We start from the raw sequence: 23,402 nt of genomic DNA on the forward strand, positions 1-23,402 counted from the left end.
CAGCCACAGGCCACAGTTCAAGCGGCACGTGAAGGCCTTTGAGATTTGGTTCAGAGAATTGAGTTTAGCGTTTTAGCAATTGTGAAAAACCGTATTATAAAAACGGCCTTAAATGCAATTGTATCAGCCAATGTAATCATGATATTTCAATCGTGACTATAATTTAGTTTTCTTAAGGTTTCCAGTGCTTCTTACAATGGCTTTCAGCATATGTTTACGATTTTAATAGAACAAAAAAAGTTTATTTTAAAAACGCAATTCATACATTTCATATTTTAAAACAAAGCTGCTTTACTGCTTAATGTAATTATATTTTGTGTTCAGCAGAATAAATAACTTCATACTGGTTTGGAACAACTCGAGGGTGAGTAATGATGACAATTTTCATTTTTGTGTGAACTATCACTAAGTTTTCCACCAAGAATTTCAGCTGTTCTTTATGTCCAGACAGTGACACAACAAAATGAAAGAATGTTCATCATTACAATGTATTCAAGTCAATTTGTGGATGAATTGCATTTTAGTGTACTTATGAATAACTTAATAGATCCAGAAAAAAATAATTACAACAATGATGATAAAGTGTCAAGTCAATTGAAACATGCTTCACAAAATTCTGGTCCACAATTGTCTTTTACTGATTTATGCGATAAACAATACATTTAGTGTTAAGAGAATAAAGGAGAAGACTGGAGACTGCAGAGATAAGTGAACAGAGGATTACAATAACATAAAAAGAAAATGTCTTTCCTACTGAAAAACAAGATAGAAGGTCATAAAATATTTGCAAGACATCGTCAACAGGCTGACATTCATCTGAAAGCATAGCAAAAACAAATATTGTCTTCCTTAAAACTAAGCATTCATGTTCTAATGCCATTATAAATACTTGTAAAACTGGGACAAATGATACGTCAGCTTTGCATGATCTAAAACTGCTCATGAAGAAGAACAATGGTTACCAGCTATGACTTCTTACAAGCATTAAGCATCTACCACAAAGAGAAACAGAAATAAAATGAAATCCCTAAAAACATAAAACATCTATTGCATAATTAAACTATAAATCTGTTAACCTCTTTGAGACAAAAACCATGATGAGAACATCATAACGTGATTGTGAATTCCCTTTTTTGCACATTCTCCATTACTTTCAATGGCTCTTTTACAATTCATCTGTGCTGTTCAAGAGAAAACTGAAAGTTATGCTAGCAAATATCAATGCAACGAAAAGCAGCACTCAAACATCCAACAGCTTTTAACCATTGAGCCTGTGAGTGCACACACAGAGCTTTTACGTAACCGTTACACAATAAAACAGAGAAGAGAAAAAAATAAATTGTTCAATCTTTCATTAAAAGTACATATTCGTAAAAATGGTTTCGTATATTGCATGGACTGCTGGTATTCTGTCTTAAGAAAATAGATTATTGTGCGACTGTAGCTACAATACACACACTTTTGGGGGGGGATAAAACACAACGGGAGGTTTTTAGGTGAAAGTAGGGAATCCAGAGGGAGTGTGGGAGATTGTACGCATCGGCGTGTCGGGTTAAGTTGTGCATTTGACATTAAGGCTATTATCTCTTGTGATGCCACTGTGAAGTTACATTATGCTCCTGTCTCCAGGCCCTCTACACACGGATGGACTCCCTCTGGGCTCCTCTTCGCATCACTGACGGGATCAATAGAAGGTGCACGTCATCTGTTACATTATTAAAACACTGGGGTTTATAGAGAATATTAGGGTGTGGAATAAAAGGAGGCAGATTTCAGGGATCATGGGGGTCAAGGGGCGAGAGAGAGGGATGCAATGTCCAGAATCGCTAAACACAGCGGAGTTCAGTTGACTTGGTCCAGAGCACGCATGAGCTCCTCTCCCTGGAGCAGATGATGGCGGTCCTGTACGGGAGCGTTGACTTCGCAGTCGTATCGTGTTAGCTGAGGCAGCCCGCCGCTGCTCTCTAAAGAACTGCACAACAGACGACTGGCCACATCTACAGAGTCAGAGGGGAAAGAATACAAACTGATTTACTGACAACTGTATAATATATAAACGCTAAGATGAATGTCGTAAAAAGTAAAACAAAATACAAAAAAGTAAATTTAAATCATGAATATGGTTTTCCTGTGTTTTTTATAATGGCTATCAGCATCTTGGGTACACATTACTGCTTTCGAGAATATTTAAAAAAAATTAAACAAAGCTGTCTGCCTAATTTTTGTATGAAATTTTAATTTAAAAATTACACCAAACTACTTTTCTCCAAAGTCTACTCTCTTGGACATATGTCCAGTACAACAACATATGTGACCTTGGACCACAAAACTAGTCATAAGTTGCATGGGTATATTTGTGGCAATAGCCAACAATACATTGTATGGGTCGAAATTATCAATTTATCTTTTATGCCAAAAATCATTAGGATATTAAGTAAAGATCATGTTCCATGAAGACATTTTGTAAATTTCCTTCCGTATATATATATATATCAAAAATGTATTATTATTATTAGTAATATGCATTGCTAAGGACTTCATTTGGACAACTGTAAAAGGCGATTTTCTCAATATTAAGATTTTTTTGCACCCTCAGATTCCAGATTCTCAAATACTTGTATCTCGGCCAAATATCGTCCCATAGGCCTGTCGCAATAATCAATATATGTACATGACCTCAATCATTTTTGTGATGCAATATATCGCCCATTATGTTTACATGATAATGAATGTCACCAACATTTTACTCGATTGTGCTTGTATGTTTTCCGTGACGGAGGCGAAAGTGGATCTCGGGCAGTTAATTTATACACAGAGCGGTTATCGACAGGTAAAAAAGGCGCCATTTGAGGCGTTGTAGTGTTTTCCTGACAACTACTGACAGTTTGGAAGAATAAGCCCAAATGGTCTCGATTTCAAAGCTGCAATCCCCTGTTCCGGTGCACATATAAATGTCAACACAGAATGACGAGGGTTAAAGCCATTTCAAAAGGGAAAATGTTTATTTACTATTTATTCAATTTTTTTTGGATAATATAATTTTTACCCTTCATTCCCAAGATTTAAAAGGTTGTCATTTGAAAGTGTGTAGGTCTACTTGCATTATTATGCTGTTATATTAGGATTATATATTCAGTGGCATAAAATAGTCTTAAAATGACAATAAAATTGTTTATCGCAATTATTTCTGGAACAATATATCGCGAAACAAAAAGTTGTTATCGTGACAGGTCTATCATCCCATCCTAACAAACCATACATCAATGGAAAGCTTATTTATTTTGTTTATGTATAAATCTCAATTTAAAAAAAAATTTACCCTTATGACTAGTTTTGTGGTCCAGTGTCATATATGTATTTTTACTTTAAGCCCCACATTTAAAAAGAAATTGTCACTGCATGTATAAATTACATTTGAATGTACTCTTGAATGACTATTTATTTATTTATTAATCTATTAAGTGCCAGGTCAATTGAAAAAAAATTATGATCCACAATTGTATTACTGATAATGCAATAATTATTAGATTATGCAATTAACCAAAACAAGATATTTAGTGAGAAAAGACGGTAAATTACATAAACTGGTTTACTTACAACTGCATGTACGTTTAAAGCTACCATGAAATCAAAACATATACATTTTTTTTACAGAATGTTACAGTGTTGCATCATTATTTTTTAATTTATATAATTTTTATTTAGGTGCATGCGTAATCTTTAAATCAAAAACGTTAACCTCGGCTTCCCTTCCTAATGACGTCAGAAGGGTGGGGGTAAAATATCCGCCACAACTGACTACAAACTGGCAACTTCCTACGATCCAATCATTTCCCGAAGGACGAAATTAAGTCTCGCTACAACATTTTTATTCTCATTTCAGAAGCCGTTTCACTCGGATGTATGTCACTATAGGGAAGAAAAGACTACGGCGACTTCTGTTTGATACCGACTTCCATAAAATAGATGATACCGTGATGATGGTCTCGTCACTCACCAGAGGGCAGTATAAGAATGGTTTTGTTTCCCCCGAGCACACTCGATCCTTTGACTTCTAAAACCTTTGCCCTTTTTCCAGGCTCTATAGCACCGTCCATACTCTGAAGCAAAGCACCCTGCAGGAAATAGTAGAGTGGCCATTAGTTTATATGGAAAACAGATCTCACAAAGATCACTTATTTATCAGCCATGTTTCCCTGTATGCAAAAAATAAAATGGTATAGGGCATAAAACAATTTAATTAATGAAATACTAATATTAAAAATAGCATTTAACAAATTAAAGTGTACTTATATGTATGCCTCTTTACATAAAATCTATTAACATACTGACCAGTCCAACAGCCTCAGAAAGTGATGTCACTTCCTCCAGCTTTCTCTTACGTTGGAAATTCTGGATGGCTAACATCTTTGGAGACAGCTCTCTGAGAAATTGGAGCAACAAACAGAAGATCAGATAATCTATAAGTAATGTCATCTAAAAGGAAGTCCAGATCTCTGTGCGAATTGATCTCACTGAGATTGACTATTGTTGATGATGCCAGCAGGAAGTTGTGCCAATGAGAGCTTTACCTGTTATTGAGCTGATTGCTGCTCTGTGGGGTGGTGGATCTTGCCGGGGAAGTGTCCCGGCTGCCGCTGAAGGGCGAGACGGGAGCGCTGCACACCTCCTGCAGCAGATGCAGAGGCGAAGGGGCCCGTGATGATGGCTCCAGCTTCACTGCGCTGCTGGAGGAAGAGGCTGGAGATGCAGGGGAGGGTAAGGGCTGGAACAGGGAGCTCATGGACGAAACAGAGAGAGAGCTGGAGGGGAGTGGATCCAGTGGAGAGGGGATGCGCAGCTGGAAGTCGTCATCCATCGGGATGTATGGAGCCAGCATTTCTAGGTCGAGATCATCCATGGCCTAGCGGTCACAGAAATGTGTGTTCTGAAGTTTATGCAAATGCATAAATGACCATTACAGAGAGATATATGACAGATAAAAGGTTTACCTGGGAGGTAAAGGGGGTCTTTGCTTCGGTATCAATAGCAAACAGTTTTTCAACCAGGTCCAGTTTGAATTCAGAACTGATGTCCTCTTGGAAACAGTAATCCATGGGGCTGTTGGGCTAAGGAACAAAACAAACCAACTAAAGTAAGTCTTTGAGACACGCAGGATCTAGTCAGCCCTTAAAAAGCAGCAATCATTTTGAAATGAGCAACAATACTGGCTTACAAATAGCAAGCATTTAATTTGTCGTTTACCCCTGAGGAGCCGAGTCCAGATGTGGAGAGTTTGTTTGTGGAGTCTGGAACATGATCGGAAACCGAGCTGAAAGGGAAGTCCTCCGCTACGGCCTCTAGTTTGGACAGAACGGGGGTGGAGTCACTGGGGGTCAGCGCAGACAGACTGATGGGCAGCTTCTCACTGCTGGAGGGCAGCATGACATCATTGTAGAGAGGCACCTCCTTCAGCAGCTGCATGTCAGAGTCTGGAGGGAATTGAATACTTATAATTATTATTGGCAGCACACCAAAGAATTGTGTGTATGATTTCATTTCTTACTAAACTAAGATTATGACTCCATTTTTCTCAAACAGCCTTAGAGGATTAGTGAATAGTCTTGTACATGTTTCTATCTTTATAAGATTAAAAAGCTGCAGAGGGAACATATTTGAATGTAATGGTACAATACACTACCATTTTGGGGTCAGTAAGAATTTTTTTTTTGATAAAAATAATTTAATTATTTTATTCAGCAAGAATGCGTTAAATTGATCAAACCCGACAGTAAAGACTTTTAAATTTTTTACATTGTTACAAAAGATTTTGATTTCAAATAAATGCTGTTCAATGTTTTCATCACTGATAATAATAAATGTTTCTTGAGCACCAAACATCAACATAGAATGATTTCTGAAGGATCATGTGACACTGAAGACTGGAGTAATGGCTGCTGAAAATTCAGCTTTGCCATCACAGGAATAAATTACATTTTAAATACATATTAAAATAGAAAACAGTTATTTTAAATTGAAATATTTCATTATATTACTGTTTTTACTGTATTTTTTGAACAAATACATGCAGCCTTGAGACTGCATAAGAGAGTTCTTTCAAAAACACCAACAAAAATGTCTTAATGACCTCAAACTTTTGAATAGTAGTATATACAACACACACACGGTAAACTTTTATTTTTACTCAAAAAAAGAACATTGCGGAGGGGAAGTGTTCATACAAGTTGCAGGACTGTCATCTATGGCTAAACAAGATGAGAACAATGACAATGAGAATAAATATAATAATAAACACACGCTCTTTGCTCATGTTGACTCAAATTGCCAGCTCTCATTGAAAGCGAATGGGTTCTGTTTCTTGCAAGTTGCTGTCAAAGTGAGCAAAGTTTCATTTGTTCCATTTAAAAATGTAACCATCCACCAGAAATCACCTGAGTTGTTGAAGTCCAAAGAGATGATGGTGTCTCCTGCTGCAGGCGCTAACACAGTGAGGGCCTCGGGCTCCTCTTTAAGCTTCTCATAAAGGACAGAGTTCTTCATGTTACACTCGGGGCTTTCTGGTTTGAAGAGTTTGAGCATGTTCAACTCAGACTCCTCATCTTCCACTTCCTGGCTCTCTTTCTCTACAGCCTTGGGCTCTTTCATGGTCTGCTGCAGGGACAGGACAACATCCCCCTCCACAATGCCACTGGACGGGATAGAACAGTTATGTTAGAAATATGATCACGGATGCATTTGTGATTATATTTACATACATACACACACTCAATACACCAGAGAACTTTTGTTTCTATAAAAACACTGGTCCATTGAAAAGATGCAACAAAAAACACAATAAGATGAATACCTTAAAACGTAGTTGACGCACACAATGCACTGTGGCTGTGAATTCTTGGGGTTGTAGATAACGGTGGCCTGAGTCTCCACCCAAACAAAACCACCTTTCTTAGCAATCATGCGGTATTGGCCTGTGGAAGCCTGGCCCTTTGCGAACACTGGGAAAAATTGCATTCTCCAATTAGAAGTTTTTCACAAGACATCTTTTGTAGCAGTTTTGTATGTAGAATTAAAACCTCTATCATGATTAGGTATGGCTCGTTTCCACTGAGCAGTGCGGTATGGTTCAGTAGAGTTCAGTACGATTCGGGATGCTAAACCCTGATCCGGCTTGCGTTTCCACCGCCAACAGCATCCTTATGATAGGCGTGGTGTAGCGATTGATGTCATTCTCGCACGTAGAAGAAAGTGACACAGTAAACAACAATGGACGACATGCAGCAGATCTTGTTCTTGCTTCTTGGCATGTGGGTGTTGTAATAAGATGACGACACGCTTTGTTTGAGCCAAGGCTGCAGGCTGCAAGGAAAAACACAGCTGAAAAAGCACACGCAAATGACGTTTCTCTGTCAACCAATCAATGTTCTGCAGTGAGTCTAGCACCACCCTTTAGTACCAGACTACTGTGCTAGTTACCCCAACGGAGGGGTGCCAAAAAAGTGTATGGTTCGGAATTAGGGTACCATTCACAAATGGCGTACCATACTGAACCGTACTGCTCCGTGGAAACGTGCCAGTAGACATTGTCACCTGTACTAAATTAGTAAACTATGCCCAACGATTATCTAAATCCAGATACTCACAGTTTTGATGTGTCTTGGTGAGGTGATCTGAATCCAGGGCGTGATAGTATTCGTACACTGACCTGTTCAGCAGATCATCTGGCTCATATCCCATCAGCTCTGTGATCCTTTGGGAAAGAATCAGAATTGAGAGGATTGTGTGCGCATTTATTAGCTACATGCTGAAATATATATTTCATTTAATGGTTATTTAATAGTTTTAGTTAAGAATAACAACAGCACTGTTCAAAATATTAACAAAACAGTTCTGCATTTCTGGCTTCTCCAAAGCAGAGTCCATGCAACTGCTTCACGGTTAGCAGAGGCTTAAAAAAACACCCCTGGCTTCTGCCACTAGGCGGCGATAATAACATTCGTAAAAGTTCAGAACACAGGCTTTTGTTGCTAAACCAGTTCTGCAGCATTACTTTTATTTAAAGAGATGTAAACAACTCGTACGCATGCACATCATTCATTGCTAGGTACAGATACCATCAAGGTAAAAACAAAAAGAAAAGACAAAATGTGGAATGGGGAAATTAAGTGGGGAAGGCAAAACCATTCACACTGAAACAAAATAAAGGGAAAAAAGATAAGAGGTCATCTGCAAATCTGTCCATTACCTAATCTGGGGGAAATGTGATTGTTGTTTTGTGTATATGACAGCATTACATCTCTCTGCTAACCTTTCATCACAGTATGAGAACTTCATGTCCAGAGTGTGACGGCTAAGGAAGGTCTTGCTGTCCAGAGGCACCTCGATGTTTGAGGGATGAGGAATGGGCTCACAGATGACCACAAGGTAGGTCAGAGGGGGCTCTTTAAAGCCAGAGTCTTCTGAAGCCTCGCTGCGCTCCTGCACACGGACGTGACCAACACAGTGAAGAACCTGTAGCAGGAGAGAGAAGAGCAAGTCAGACATACATAAAAATCACTAAATGGATGCTCTACGCACAATAGGACTCAAGAGTTTCCTAGAGTATCTTTGTGTATATTTGCAATGTCACCAAAATTAATGAAACATTTAAAATAAAGTCAGGGAATCTACAATCTTATCTTCTAAAACAAATACATAAATTCTACCAGGAAAAGGTAAAGCTAAGGGGGAAAACCAAATATAAGGTGTGGATACCATCAGATTAGTGACAGTGCGAAAACTGCGTCACAATTCAGACATCTCACCTTCCACGTAGCAGACTTGATATTGACAGTACGTCCTCTGCTAGTGAGTGTGCACTTCATACGCAGGAAGAAGCCGCGCTCTGTGTTTTGTTCCTTGGTCTTTTTTGATCCTAAACATGGACAAAACTTGTCTTAATACATTTGTTATTAATGGATTTCTGCAGAAAAATTTGCAGTGACCATGCGTGACTCACCCGTCCTATGGACCAGCATCTCTCTCAACTCCTCATGGTCACATGGGTGTGAAAATTCAAAGAGGCTGTGACCAGTCAGATCAAACTGAGAGAAAAGAGTGCAGAGATAGTTAGCTACACCATAAGCTTTAAATCTAAACAGCAGAGAATAAAATCTAAACATCTGGCAACCTGTGTAAGGCCCATGCTCTTGCTGACATTCTCAGAGAGATAAACCATGTCTCCATCCTCAGACAGGACCATGAGGAAACCCTCCAGGGCCTTCAGATAAAAGCCGTTCAACTGGCTCTCCACCTCATTCTCTTTCTCCGTGTCATCTGCACAGTCAAACAATAGCAATCTAACATATGCATAGTCATAGTCATACATTACGCCATATCCACAATTTATATATGGCACCTTTACAGTTTCAACAACTTGTCACTAGGCCAGTATGCATGTTAGAACATAAAAGGCACAAACCAGTACTGTAATGCACCCTTGAGGTGAAGATACAGTACGTGTTAATACCTAAAGGGGGCACTATAGTACCTAGCATTAATATGTGCTCTTGAGAGGTAGATAAGTTACACAGAATCTAAAGCCGCGTTTCCACCGCAGGAACCGGGGTCTAAATGAAGTTCTGGGTAAAAATGTCCCCCTCAAAACGGCCCTGCTCGCGAGGTGGTACTTTTTCAAAGTTCAGGAACTTTCTGGGGTGGGACTTGGGCACTGAACATGCTGATTGGTTGAGCTCACCCAGCTTTTTATTTCAACCTAAAAGTAATTTGTGGTGTGTGCAGTAAGAGTTGTTTGCTATTCGAGTCAACAATGAAGTTTAAAAAATACAACCGATGGACCGACGACGAGGTTCAGGCTTTATTAAGTGTATTTGTGGAAGATGAAATCCAGTGGGCTCTGGGAAGTCGCGTGCAGTCCTACGTCACCGGACTAATATTCACGATACTTTAGACCATGATAGAAATACAGACAGCAACAGGTCTGAGGGAAAAAGTTACTAGGACAAATTGTTCCGGGTAATTTAGGTGGAAACGGGGCTTAAAGCATAGTGGTACTAATACAGGTGCTGGTCATATAATTAGAATATCATTAAAAAGTTGATTTATTTCACTAATTCCATTCAAAAAGTGAAACTTGTATATTATATTCATTCATTACACACAGACTGATATATTTCAAATGTTTATTTCTTTTAATTATGATGATTATAACTGACAACTAAGGAAAATCCCAAATTCAGTCTCTCAGAAAATTTGAATATTACTTAAGACCAATAGAAAGAAAGGATTTTTAGAAATCTTGGCCAACTGAAAAGTATGACCATGAAAAGTATGAGCATGTACAGCACTCAATACTTAGTTGGGGCTCCTTTTGCCTGATTTACTGCAGCAATGCGGCGTGGCATGGAGTCGATCAGTCTATGGCACTGCTCAGGTGTTATGAGAGCCCAGAGTGCTCTGATAGTGGCCTTCAGCTCTTCTGCATTGTTGGGTCTGGCATATCGCATCTTCCTCTTCACAATACCATATAGATTTTCTATGGGGTTAAGGTCAGGCGAGTTTGCTGGCCAAATAAGAACAGGGATACCATGGTCCTTAAACCAGGTACTGGTTGCTTTGGCACAGTGTGCAGGTGCCAAGTCCTGTTGGAATATTAAATCTGCATCTCCATAAAGTTGGTCAGCAGCAGGAAGCATGAAGTGCTCTAAAACTTTCTGGTATACGGCTGCGTTGACCTTGGACCTCAGAAAACACAGTGGACCAACACCAGCAGATGACATGGCACCCCAAACCATCACTGACTGTGGAAACTTTACACTGAACCTCAAGCAACGTGGATTGTGTGCCTCTCCTCTCTTCCTCCAGACTCTGATACCCTGATTTCCAAAGGAAATGCAAAATTTACTTTCATCAGAGAACATAACTTTGGACCACTCAGCAGTGAGCAGTCCAGTCCTTTTTGTCTTTAGCCCAGGCGAGACGCTTCTGACGCCGTCTGTTGTTTTAAGAGTGGCTTGACACAAGGAATGCGACAGCTGAAACCCATGTCTTGCATACGTCTGTGCGTAGTGGTTCTTGAAGACTGACTCCAGATGTAGTCCACTCTTTGTGAATCTCCGCCACATTTTTGAATGGGTTTTGTTTCACAATCCTCTCCAGGGTGCGGTTATCCCTATTGCTTGTACACTTTTTTCTACCACATCTTTTTCTTCCCTCCGCCTCTCTATTAATGTGCTTGGACACAGAGCTCTGTGAACAGATGACTCTTTTGCAATGACCTTTTGTGTCTTGCCCTCCTTGTGCAAGGTGTCAATGGTCGTCTTTTGAACAACTGTCAAGTCAGCAGTCTTCCCCATGATTGTGTAGCCTACAGAACTAGACTGAGAGACCATTTAAAAGCCTTTGCAGGTGTTTTGAGTTAATTGGCTGATTAGAGTGTGGCACCAGGAGTCTTCAATATTGAACCTTTTCACAATATTCTAATTTTCTGAGATACTGAATTTGGGATTTTCCTTAGTTATCGGTTATAATCATCAAAATTAAAAAAAAAATAAACATTTGAAATATATCAGTCTGTGTGTAATGAATGAATATAATATACAAGTTTCAATTTCTGAATGGAATTAGTGAAATAAATAAACTTTTTGATGATATTCTAATTATATGACCAGCACCTGTAGGCACCCTTTATGGGCACATAAGGCACATAATAGGGCTGCACAGTTTGTGGGGAAAAATGTAATTGTAATAAAAAAGTGCTTGTTTGTAGGCAGTTACAAGACAAATAAATAAGAATTACTACTATTGTAATATTTTACTATACATTTAAAATAAGTATTTAAATAATATTATAGGGCTGAAACGATTCCTCGAGTAACTCGAATTCAAAAAAGCTTTGTGTAGTGCATTTAACTACACACGGTCATGTTGGAGAAAGATAAATTGTGTAAGGACTCGCGCAGGCGGTTATATCCGCGGGTCAGGTGGGTAAAGTAATAAAAAGTAACATTCTAAAAATTGCGGGTGGATGAGATATAAATCATTAATGTGTTGATTTTAATAATGACGCAGAACTCTCATTTCATAGTAAAACGCAATGAATGTGTCATTCTTTAACTTTCTGTTTCAGCTCAAAGCTAAGCCAAACATATAGCAGAACGAGCTGTAACTGTTATGTGCCCGTGATGCGCAGCGCTCGTGCTTTCAGAGCTGTGTGCTTTCATTGATTTGTGTAATTTAAATCTCACACTTTAATCACAGGCTATTTATAGCTCCTAACTTAATAAAACAAGCTGTGTTACTATGATGAATGATTAGCTCAAAATGTAGCCTAGATCTGTGCAACGAACTTTATCTGATATTAAACACAAACACATCTCTCGTGTTTCCTCACGCTCCAGCAGTTACTCCTCCGTGTGCTGCATAGGTTGTCGACCCTGGTTTAGGTTATTTAAGAAATGTAACTTTGCCAAAGAAGGGTTTTGAAAGCAACCGACTTCAGTGTAGCTTATATATATGATATGATAGCATTGTGCGTAACACTGAAAATGTGAATAATTGTAATGTGACGATCGGGTGCGGATATCTGAATCAGGTGCGGGTGATGGTTTATTTTGAATAGCGGATTCTGTGACGTTAGAGCTGATCCGCGCATCTCTAGTATGCCCATCTCTACTCTTGTTCTTGTTCCAAGTTTCCTTCCTGTCCAATATTTTTTTGTTTCTTACAAAAGCCACAAAGCCTTCAGAAGACAGTAAAGGCTTGTGTCATACCGGAGCTGAAGCTGAAACTTGAAAGTTAATTTGCACAACATAAATGCGATGTTTAGGCATTTATATTGCTATTATTTTGATTTATAGGTTGTAGGTTTAATAGCAAATCAAATAGTTAATAGTAGTTTTAAATTTATTTTTTATTTATATATTTGCATTTTGAATATAATATGGCAATTGAATGCACAAAATTGGTTTAGTTTTCACAGATATTAATGTATGCAATTTCAGCAATAAAACTTACAATTTTTCTAAAAAGGAAACAAATTAGTTGTTCACTTTAAGATACCCGTCTTATTTTCTCTTGTATATTTAGTATTGCTCTTTAATAAAGAAAATTTACTTCTTATCCGTTTACTTGATTAATCGATGGAAAAATTGGTAGAATACTCGATTACTAAAATATTAGATAGCTACAGCCCTATAATATTATTAAAGTTAATAGTAAATTAATAGTAAGAATAATAATAATAGTAAGAATAACTTTATTTTTACAGTACAACAGAAAAATTACAATAATAATACTCATGGCGGTCTTCAAAACCACAGGGAGACCTAAAGCTTCTCTTCAGCTGGCAACAGCTGGTTTCAAGTGCTTCTCATTATAAGTTTGGGAAAATGTTTGGGAAAAGCGTTTTCAAGATGCTGAAAACAGCAGATCATGAGCTGCTTGCGTGTAAAGGAACACAGTGCCGCCCTTCACTCTGAAAAACGCAGTGTATATATTTAATTATATCGCAGTCTTTTGCTGTTGCATAACCGTGCTTAACCATAATCACGATTTTGGTTTAATTTAGATTAATGCAGCCTAGCATCAAAAACATAGTAGTATCTAAAATGTACAAATTAGTACTAACATGCACCTACTAGAGGACTGCCCCAGTGACAGTGCAGATTGTAAATATTATCTCCAACTACTGGCGACAAGGTTTTGAATCAGTTTTGCATGAGGTGCAACTTATGCACTTCTAGATACAAATATTCATATCAGCAAACTGACCAGAGCCGAGCAGCTCCCTCATGCGCAGATAGCTGATGGTCAGCCTCATGATGGAGGCTTTGTCCAGGTGGGAGGTGACATTGTGTGGCAGGGGAAGCTGGTGTGCTAACTCGTAGAACACCTCAGACTCCTTTCCCCTGCGAGATCGCGCTGCATCCCTGGACTTCTCCTTCCTGCGCTCCGAGCTCACCCTGGAAAAATAAGGGAGGAGATTGCAGTGTTAGTTTGGCTCTGTGTTTGTGACAAGAGAGACATCTTGAGCTATTGCTTGAGGACAGCACAGCAGCAAGGTCTACTGTTTTTTTAAATAAATCTCTCATTTGCATGGCGTCAAAACGGGCAATGTCAAAGGACAGGAAGATAGCCTCAATGTGACTGGCTGGTGAAAGGGGTGTGGACACAGTTACAGGCCTTGGAGGTCAGCCAACGGTGATAAATGCTGTTGTGTCAGACAGTTTTCAGATAAACTTTTTGGTGCACTACAAGGAACAAAGTTTTACACACAAACAAGCCATAAGAGGCAAAAATGAGTCTCTCTCGTGATTTCTAAAGAAGCATATCTATTACCCTTGGGACCTACAAGACAAACTCCCACACAATTAACAAGTGTTTCAGTTTAATGCAAGAATGGAGGGCTCTAAAAAAAACAAGCAATACTCTGGGCAACAAAGAGCACAATGTAATACAAATACCAGGTCTGCTGACAAAAGAAAGCATCAAACGAATTTGAGATTAGATATGGAAACATCATTAAGGAACTGGATTTGGCCAACATTTGAAATGGCAATAACAGCTGAAAGACGTCAATGTCTGAAAAACAGACATGACTCAATGGTGTTCTTCTGTTTAATTCGACCAGATGCATCTGAGAAATAATGTTGCATTGGACAGTTATATTACGACATGCAATTTCCAACAGCAGTTAGGAGGGCTGAGAGCCGTCAGTGTCCCTGTAGTGTTAGGTTTGTCTGCATGTAATATCATCAACAGAATAATAATTATTTTCAACTGTATTCCATGTAAAATTTTCAATTATGAAATGGCATATCGTCAAAAAATAAATGATGTATTAGCCGATATATGTTCATATTTAATGTTATCGTTACCGGCTAGATAAGAACATTTGGCCGATATATTAAAGCCGATAAATTATGGATAATTTCCTTCAGCTAAGACTTTTCAGGTGTGCACTGTTCGCCGTGACGGTCTAGAATTGCTTAAAATATGATTGAAATCACGTTCTAAAAGAAAAATACAGTTAAGTGCAATGTGTGCCGAACAAGTCTCTCATATGGCTACATAAAATTATAATGAGAACAATACTGTAAAAGAATGTTATGAATTCTTTGAATGCCCGTGTTTTAGCGTATTGTAACAAGAAGAACGCATACTCATATTATTTTCATTAACAATATGGTATTTTTTTAATTAATTAAATTTTATTAAAATAAAGTCATTACTGTCCATGCATCATTTTTTATTCTTTATACATAAGTAATGTTTTCCTATGACTTGTTAGCATCATTAAGGCATTATTTTATTATTTGTAAGGCAATAGATTGTTTTTTTTTTTAAATAAATAAAGCCATAGTAGTGTAAAATTCATCTTAAAACTTACACTGGTTCAAACTAGGCTACTGTACTGTATATGTTTGATGTAGGTTGAAGTGCTTGGGACATGGCTTTTAATGGTGAGATTTTTGTTTTTGTTTTCAGGCTCTTAAAAATGATATCTAAATATATCAGTTATCCACTTTTTTAAATAGAATTTTCAGCGTCGGCCAAAATTTTCATATCTGTGCATCCCTACTACAAACCAAATGAATAATGGTATACAATATTTAAACATACATATTAAAGGGATAGTTCACTCAAAAATAAAAATTGCCCCATGATTTACTCATAGTGCATCCATCCATTATAGGGCTGCACGATTTGGGGAAAATATCTAAATTGTGATTATTCTGGTTAAAATTGCAATTGCAATTTAAGATGCAATTATTGTAATTTTTTTATTTTTTATTTATTTAATTTTATAAAAGAAAAGTGTGTATATAACATTTTGTGTTTGTATATTAATATGGCTAATAATAATTATTATTATTATTATTGCTAAATAAAATAAGAAATATTACTATTACAATAACATTTTCATTATTAAAAATGTATATAACAGTAATAAATAAATATAACAGTATTATTACAATAATACTTATTATTACTATATTTTACAGAAAAAAATATTTTACAAAAAAATTATGGGTTACCTGTTAGTATGCAGACAGCCTATGACTAAAAATCATTAAAAAGGATTTATTGTAAAAAAAAAAAACCATATTATAAAAATATGTGTTTTTTTATAAAAGTAATCCACACGACTCCGGGTTGAATAAGGCCCACCATAAACTAGATATTTTCATTTATAACGTGTTAAATATGGATATTTTTCTTACAAAAACCCATCGATTCGTTTCAGAAGGCCTTTATTAACCCCCCGGAGGCGTGTGGATTACTTTTATAATGGATGGATGTCCATTATAAAAGTTTTGGGCTGCCATTCACTGCCATTTTAAAGCTTGGAAGAGCCAGGGCATTTTTAAATATAACTCCGATTGTATTTGTCTGAAAAAAGAATGTCACCTAGGACGGCTTGAGGGTAAATTATGGGATAATTTTCATTTTTGGGTAAACTTCCCCTTTAAGTGAATGATGTTTACACATGCAAATTAATGATAACATCCACAAACAAGCCGCAGTCTTTACCCAACACATGCACCCGCTCGCCGTTAAATCTGAACTGTCAATAAAATCGTTTTCTTGAACATCTTTCAGACTTTGAGGTGTTTTACTTGTTATGGTGACTTGGGATTCAGAAAACCTTTGTTATCCTGTTAACTAAGAGTGCAGGGTCGCATTTGATCCGTAATCCGTACTGCTGTCAACTAGCATGTATACCCACAATTAATGTGTGAAATGATGCAGATTCCATGATTTAGCTTTTTCTAATTTAAAGGACCACTGAGGTCTCTGTGCAACTGGCAACAAATCTATATATTCCACATAAGAGAGCTCCACGGTCAAAGCTGCAATGAAAAACAATGAGCAGGCATTGTGTCACCCGTCAAAGCCACACTTAGACAAAGGAAGGAAACCGGTTAAAACAGCCTAGTGCCCTAGCAGGAAAAAACAGCATCTTGAGACAGAAGGTGTCCTAACTGCTCCCATCCTCCCTATCAAAGCTCTCGCTTAAGTAAAGCGGAAATCATTTGGCCAGAAACAGAGGAAAACCCTTGCGCACAGGGGATGTTCATATGCGCATTTCATTGCATCAGCCTGTTTGTGTCTGTGCAGTACATGATTATCTTATGCAAGTTCCATATATGGTCCGCTTAATACATGTCTACAGTTCTGACTGTTCTCAGAGTAGCTGGAACTTAACTGTAAATGCATTCGTATGAGGTTGCATTGTATGATTAAAAAAAAAATACATTAGCTTCCTTTGACACGGGTGTTTCTATCAAGATAAGATGGCTAATAAAGCAAACTGACACCGCATCTGTTGATGCAAATTTAATTTGCTGTATTCGGTCCCTTTTCCAAAGCAATCACCAGCTTCTCATGTTTAATTTGACTGGTAAAACCTAATTGCCTTTTTGATTTAAATTATTTAACTTTGTGTTATAATAAACCCAGTACACACACAGTACAAAGTACCCTGCCCATGTGAATTGCAAGCCCGTATTGATAATAAATCCAAAGCAACTGTAAAGAAACATTAGGGATGTGCCCGAAGCCGAATACCTTATTCAGAAAGAAACGGATAGGGGCTTCAAAATGAATAACAAATAATTCTGCTGAATAATAGAAAAAAATATTGGGAAGACACAGTCACTCCTCGTGTTTGCAGATAAGCCAGGCGATAGCACCAAATTATAGTCACAGTTCGGACTTTTCCCACGCGAGTTATGACAGAATCGCGGGATATAAACTTGCAATTACGAGAAATAAAGACATAATTGCAAGATATAAACTTGCAATTCTGACTTCTCACAATTCAGACTTTTTTCCTCAGAATTGCCAGTATCTCGCAATTCGGACTTTATAATATGCAACAGCGACTGTATCATGCAATTCTGAGGGGAAAAAAGTCAGAATTGTGAGAAAGTGACACAATTAGCTTTTTATTTTTTATTTCATGGCGGAAACAACCTTTCATAGTGTACCGAAACGGTTCGGTACAACTACGTGTACAGTTACACCCCTAGTATTTACCATAAATTGTACAAAAAAAGATAGACAACGTGCCTTTACTTTCTTTTGTTGACGTAAGTGAAGCCGCCAGTGTACAAATATGGCGCTGACATGTTGGGTCGAGTCTTTGCAGTAGCAGCTTGGAGCATGAGTCTGTGCAGTAGTGAGTGCGGAGTTGAGTCGCGATATTAAGCTCCCGCCTAATAAACAACTTAGTGTGAAATAAACAGTTATGGAACTGTAGATATTAAAAGTTAAAGCTCCAATCTCCTCCCGAATTTCCCGAAAAATGTCCGCTAGTGCCTCAGTGACTACATCGCTCAGAGAAGCTTTCAATCTCAGCTGTCAATCATAACGTCACACCCCCATTTTTATAGCATCAAATAAAACCAAACTTAAAGAACGAACACTTGAACTAACATCAGCGTGATAAAAACAGCCAAAAATGACAGGAACCATCTTTGGAAAAAAATTATTTGAAGTGTAATTTGATTGTTGTTTGTCTATGTCCCATTCCATTTCATGGAGAGGGCGGGGTTTATGACCTATCCGCTCGTTAAGTTGTGACGTAAGGAACGCCGTTTCTGGGTCCAAGCCTCAACTCGTTTCACTTGAGAATGCCTTCAGCGGCCGTTTATGAGCGCTATTTATTCATATTAAACATCAAACATTTTAAAAAGTTAAACATTTTAAATACTTACAGTCTACACAACAGTATCCGTGCTCACAGCGTCACAGACATTAATGTTTTAACGATTTATAAAAGATGAATCACTGTCTGGCCATCTGGAATTTTGGTATGGAGATAAAGGTTATGATTATAATTTCATTGTGTGTGTATATTAGCACCGTTTGTTGTTTTTCTTGTGGTATGAGATCGAGCGTTTGGACCCGGAAGCGCTGCCACGTGACGTCAGACTTAACAACGCAATACCGCATCCAGTCACCTGGGGGCGATTGAAATGCTTTGGCTTCACTTTTCAGGACTTGTGTGGCACACTTGTAGCCTAGAAACCTAGACGCATCCTAGTGGCAGAAAATGTATTTTGCCGCGAGTGTAGTCTAGCAACTCTCGGTAGACCTGAGAGCTGGAAAAACCAAACTCTGGTCAGGCCAATCACAGCGTGTGTAGAGTCGGTAGGCGAGCTTAACATAATGACGGCACGTCACGGCAGAGTTGCGGAGGTTCTGCGTGCTATACTCGTAAACAAAGAAGCTGACGAACAGCGGTCTTTTTAATCGGCTTTGGCCGCGCCTCCTGGAAGACTTGGAGTTGAGCTTTTCTTTGAGAAAAGAACAAAGAACGGCACTGAAGTCATTCTTAAGAAAAGAAGATGTGTTCTAAGTTTTGCCGACCGGATACGGCGAAAGTCTATCAACTAACGTTAGCTCGGCTTCACCTTCTTCTTTGCTCTGGTTGGTTGTGGCACTCATGGCGCCATCCAATTGCGTGCAGAGGGAATTTGAAAGACAACCATTCATCCCGACCCTCGGATTGAGCCCTGTCAATGGTGAGTTTCCAGACCCAACATCTTGATGTGGGTCTGGCTTGTCAGGCTAGCACACTTGGTATTTACACTTTAAATGTTAAAAAAAAAATCTGCTAATTTTCAGAAGCATTACGGTTAACTACATTATGATATACTATTATATTAATGATACAAAATGACTTGCATGATATAAGATTTTCTTCACGCAGCCTAATACTACCATCTAAGAACAAAGCTTTTGAGCTCCTAAAAATACCTTGTTGACTATTGATCAGTAAACCAAAATTGATGGCAGTCTAAAAGATGGACTGTTGTATGGCATGATTCACAGTCTAATTGGATTCATATAGATCACATAAGACCTTGAGACAGTGACAGAATCAATAGACATCCCTTTGACCCAAGGATTTTAATTACCACAATAAATCTAAAATCTTTATTTCTTTAAAGTTTGATTTTTTGATTTTTATTTCTTAGTTTCTGCATGTTTTAATGGGTGTTTCAAATCATGAAATCATGTTTTGTGCTGCTTGACTTTGATTGCATGTATCTTTGGCACAGTTTGCAGTGCAGGCTGCAAAAATAATATTGTTTCCTATAAATAATGCTTTGTCTCTTAGAAATGCACATTTGAACAGTAGCTTGAGTTGACAGTAGTGGTAGCTTGAGTTAGGATGCAGATGTAAATGTATGTTCATTAACAAAACAGTTGCATCTGTAAAAATTGTAACAACGTCATTTTCATAAGGTCAAATTTAGATATTCTGCCTGTTTGGGTTTTATTCAAATTAACCATTGGTCTTCCATAGTAGCATACATTTAGATCATGATAACCACAGTTAAAACCATGCATATAGCACCGCAATACCACGGTTTCTATGGAATTTGTATGAAAAACAGCAGCCTAAATACATTCAGTATAAATGAACAAATGCTATAGCTTAAATTACAAAAGAAAATTGTAATTAAATTCCATTACTCCTTTAATACGTGGCTACAGTAATAAAATATTCAATATGAATACTCCACGTTTCTGTCACAATATCATGGTGCAGTTAGTGTTACTACAGTAAATCCATAGTAAATGATGGTGATTTCTAGACTGAAAAGTCTTCTGACTGTATTTGTTGTGCACAAGGTTTCTCCCGTTTGTCAGCCATTTCATCAGGTTTTAAACTAGTTAAAAACAGAGACATTTATGTTCTTCTCTGAATTCAAGCACTTCTCACTGGATCTCACAGTGCTAGTAATGGTTGCATGACCGAGACCATTCAGCAAGGAAACACATCTGCCCTAGTAACTTTGAGGCGAGAGGATAAATCGTCTGTGTGGCAGGAAAATATGATAAGAGGGACACACTTAAACATTCAAACTGATAGAGGTCTTGCAACAAGACTGGGCAGGAAGTTGCTTTGACGTCAATGCTGAGTGATTAAGATTCGAGAGAAGAGCATGTACTTGCTTGAACTTGGCTGCCAACCAAATATATGTCAGGAAAATATTGCCACTGAAAACAGGGTGTTATTTTACTTTATATTGGGCCTATCACACATAGAATAAAAATTGAGATGAATGTGTTAAAAATCAGGGTATGTTTTATATGGTCAGGGTCAAATTGCCACTAATCGGATCGAATACAATAAACCAAAAATCACATTATGACAAAACAAAAGCAGCAAACCTTTAACATTAATACCACTTTGCATTCTTCTTAACGTGAGAACACTGTAACTATAACAGTTTTCATCAACCGTCAATGTTCTACAAAATCAAGGGTCAAAATGACACTGTAACAAAGTAAATGGTGGCACCCTGGATCTTAGCATAACTACAATGCCAGTCTTATTCTTCCTGTAAATTCACTAGTACAGTAAAAACCAAGCAACATTTTCCAGTCTTAGCGATAACAACACTTCTTTCCATCTCATCTCATTTGAGCCCACACTGATGACAGGCCTGACAAAGTACTAGACACTGTCAGCAAAAACCAAGGATGAATTCCAGCATCCAGTGCTATATCCACAAATATGCCAGACGAGCTGGCTGAACAAGGGCAACGAGTTAGGGAGACCCGTGGGGTCAAGTGGTCTGAGGGGTGAAGAAGGGATTGATTTTATTTTCAGCACATGGCTCATTTATCTCACAAATAAACTGCATCAAAACATTCAGAGCTTAATTACACAATGCCAGAATACCAAGTACAAACCACTTAACTAAGAACAAAGAATATGCCATTTACTTACTCCTCTAGTATAATAGACGGCTGTCTGGATATCTGTCTGTCTGCACTATGGGAAAAGAAGCGGAGCATGCATTTTGTGTTTATTACAATTATTAATTTGACATTTATGCTCAAAGATTTATGTGCCTATATAAACAGTTTGTTTACACACTACCATTGGTACTGAAATGTGTCTATACTAGTATAAACTGTTTAAACAATAAATCAGTGGAAGTTTAAGTTAGCATACCGCTAGTTTCTTAGCCGGTTTCCACAGACAGGCACTAGACACTCTGCTAACTCGAATAAAGCGAAATATTTTGTCACAAAGCAACATATTTCACTATTTGTATGGTTTGTATCGATATTTAAGGGGTTTTAAAAACACATAGTCGGCATGAGCGCTTTAAACTTGTTATTAATTGTTTGGTTTTCCATCCAACACAAAATGGCGACACGTTCGGTGTGACGGGGATGAAGATCTTTCGGTCTGTCTACTACATAGACATAACAAAATCCGCTCACTTTCTTTAAAACAGAAAAGGGAATCCCTACCTTTTCTTTTCAGTGACAACTCCAGTATCCATTCCTGGGTGAAGCCACTCAGTATGTGTTAGGTTTTTCCAAACAACGAGGCCAGAAAATTAAGGACGTGGCCACCTCTTGCTAACAAATAAAAATGTTTGTAAACGAGCAAACGCGATAAAATGATCCGATTCGACTGTGGTGTGTTGAAAGCGTCAAAACTGCAGAGATCAACCCTTCGGTTCGCTGAAGGTCAAGTCATTTGTCTGGCACCCACTCGGTGCAGCTTCTGGTCGGTACAAAGAGTTAACCGTGCCTGCGCTCCTACTACTCTCCGCGCGTCCACGAGGCGCTAGCGGGAGCGCGCACATACGGCGATGTCGTACGCAGAAACTCTTCCACAGAACCGATGGAACATCAACATCAGCTAGCAGTTCAATCGACCGCCACGGTGTGATGTAATCAACCATTATTGATTTGACCACAGATCGAGTACATTAAAATTATTTGCCTGTCCTACAAGTTTTTTTTCTTCCTGGTTCAGTGAATGGCATGTTTATAATCAGTAGCCTATTAGTGTTATAACATAAAAAGTCAAACCTTTTATTATTATTTTTTGAGATTAACATAATGAGGTCGATTAGGTAGCCTAACTGAACCCTGTTGGAAAAAACCCTCAGCTAAAACCAGCCTAAACTGGTTGGCTAGTTTTAGCGGGTCTCCCAGGCTGGTTTTAGAGGGGTTTTGGACACTTTTTGTCCAAAGGGTGGTCTCAGCTGGTCAAGCTGGGATACCAGCTGAAAGACCAGCTTGGCCAGGCTGGAAGACCAGTTTAAACAAACTACTTCCATCTTAAACCAGCAAAGACCAGCCAACCAGCTTTGGCTGGTTTTAGATTTTTTCCCCCCTTGAAACCACACAGAACACCCTAGAAAAAACAACCAGCCAGAAAACTCGAACAACCAATTAAAATAACCTAACGACCGACCAAAACACCAGTCATCCAATAACCCTAGCATCTGTTTAACAACATACTGGTAACCATCAACCGGAACACTCTTGCAACCACATAGTTGTGGTAATCTATCTGACTCTACAACACTGTAAAAGCTTTCAACTTTTAGAAGTAGCCCATTTTAAATGTTCAG

General features: G+C 38.2%; 1 protein-coding gene across 2 annotated transcripts; it reads right to left on the bottom strand.

The window, feature by feature from the left end:
* Nucleotides 1–614: 614 nt before the first annotated feature.
* Nucleotides 615–22,709, bottom strand: hif1ab (hypoxia inducible factor 1 subunit alpha b). Of its 2 annotated transcripts, XM_079831382.1 has the most exons (16): nt 22,285–22,709; nt 21,752–21,796; nt 13,768–13,958; nt 9,167–9,312; nt 8,996–9,080; nt 8,802–8,911; nt 8,306–8,508; nt 7,641–7,747; nt 6,848–6,995; nt 6,432–6,688; nt 5,245–5,471; nt 4,992–5,108; nt 4,572–4,903; nt 4,333–4,423; nt 3,998–4,115; nt 615–1,997 (listed from the first exon to the last, which is right to left on the bottom strand). In XM_079831382.1, the coding sequence occupies exons 1-16, from the start codon at nt 22,314–22,316 to the stop codon at nt 1,843–1,845; spliced, it is 2,364 nt and encodes a 787-aa protein (XP_079687508.1). In that variant the 5' UTR covers nt 22,317–22,709; the 3' UTR covers nt 615–1,842. The 2 variants fall into 2 exon arrangements, with proteins under 2 accessions (XP_079687508.1, XP_079687509.1); XM_079831383.1 differs by lacking the exon at nt 21,752–21,796 and having other exon boundaries at nt 22,285–22,651.
* Nucleotides 22,710–23,402: the final 693 nt, after the last annotated feature.

This window comes from Gobio gobio (assembly GCF_949357685.1).
Source record: "Gobio gobio genome assembly, chromosome: 12".
Taxonomy (NCBI): Eukaryota; Metazoa; Chordata; class Actinopteri; order Cypriniformes; family Gobionidae; genus Gobio; species Gobio gobio.

What these genes read in the sequence shown, in the direction of transcription:
- hif1ab (XM_079831382.1), bottom strand. Translation starts at nt 22,316, where the DNA reads ATGGATACTGGAGTTGTCACTGAAAAGAAAAG. An exon ending in AGACCCCCTTTACCTCCCAG is followed by an intron (nt 4,904 to 4,991) that starts GTAAACCTTTTA and finishes TGTGACCGCTAG; the next exon opens with GCCATGGATGATCTCGACCT. An exon ending in TTTCTGAGGCTGTTGGACTG is followed by an intron (nt 4,116 to 4,332) that starts GTCAGTATGTTA and finishes TATTTCCTGCAG; the next exon opens with GGTGCTTTGCTTCAGAGTAT.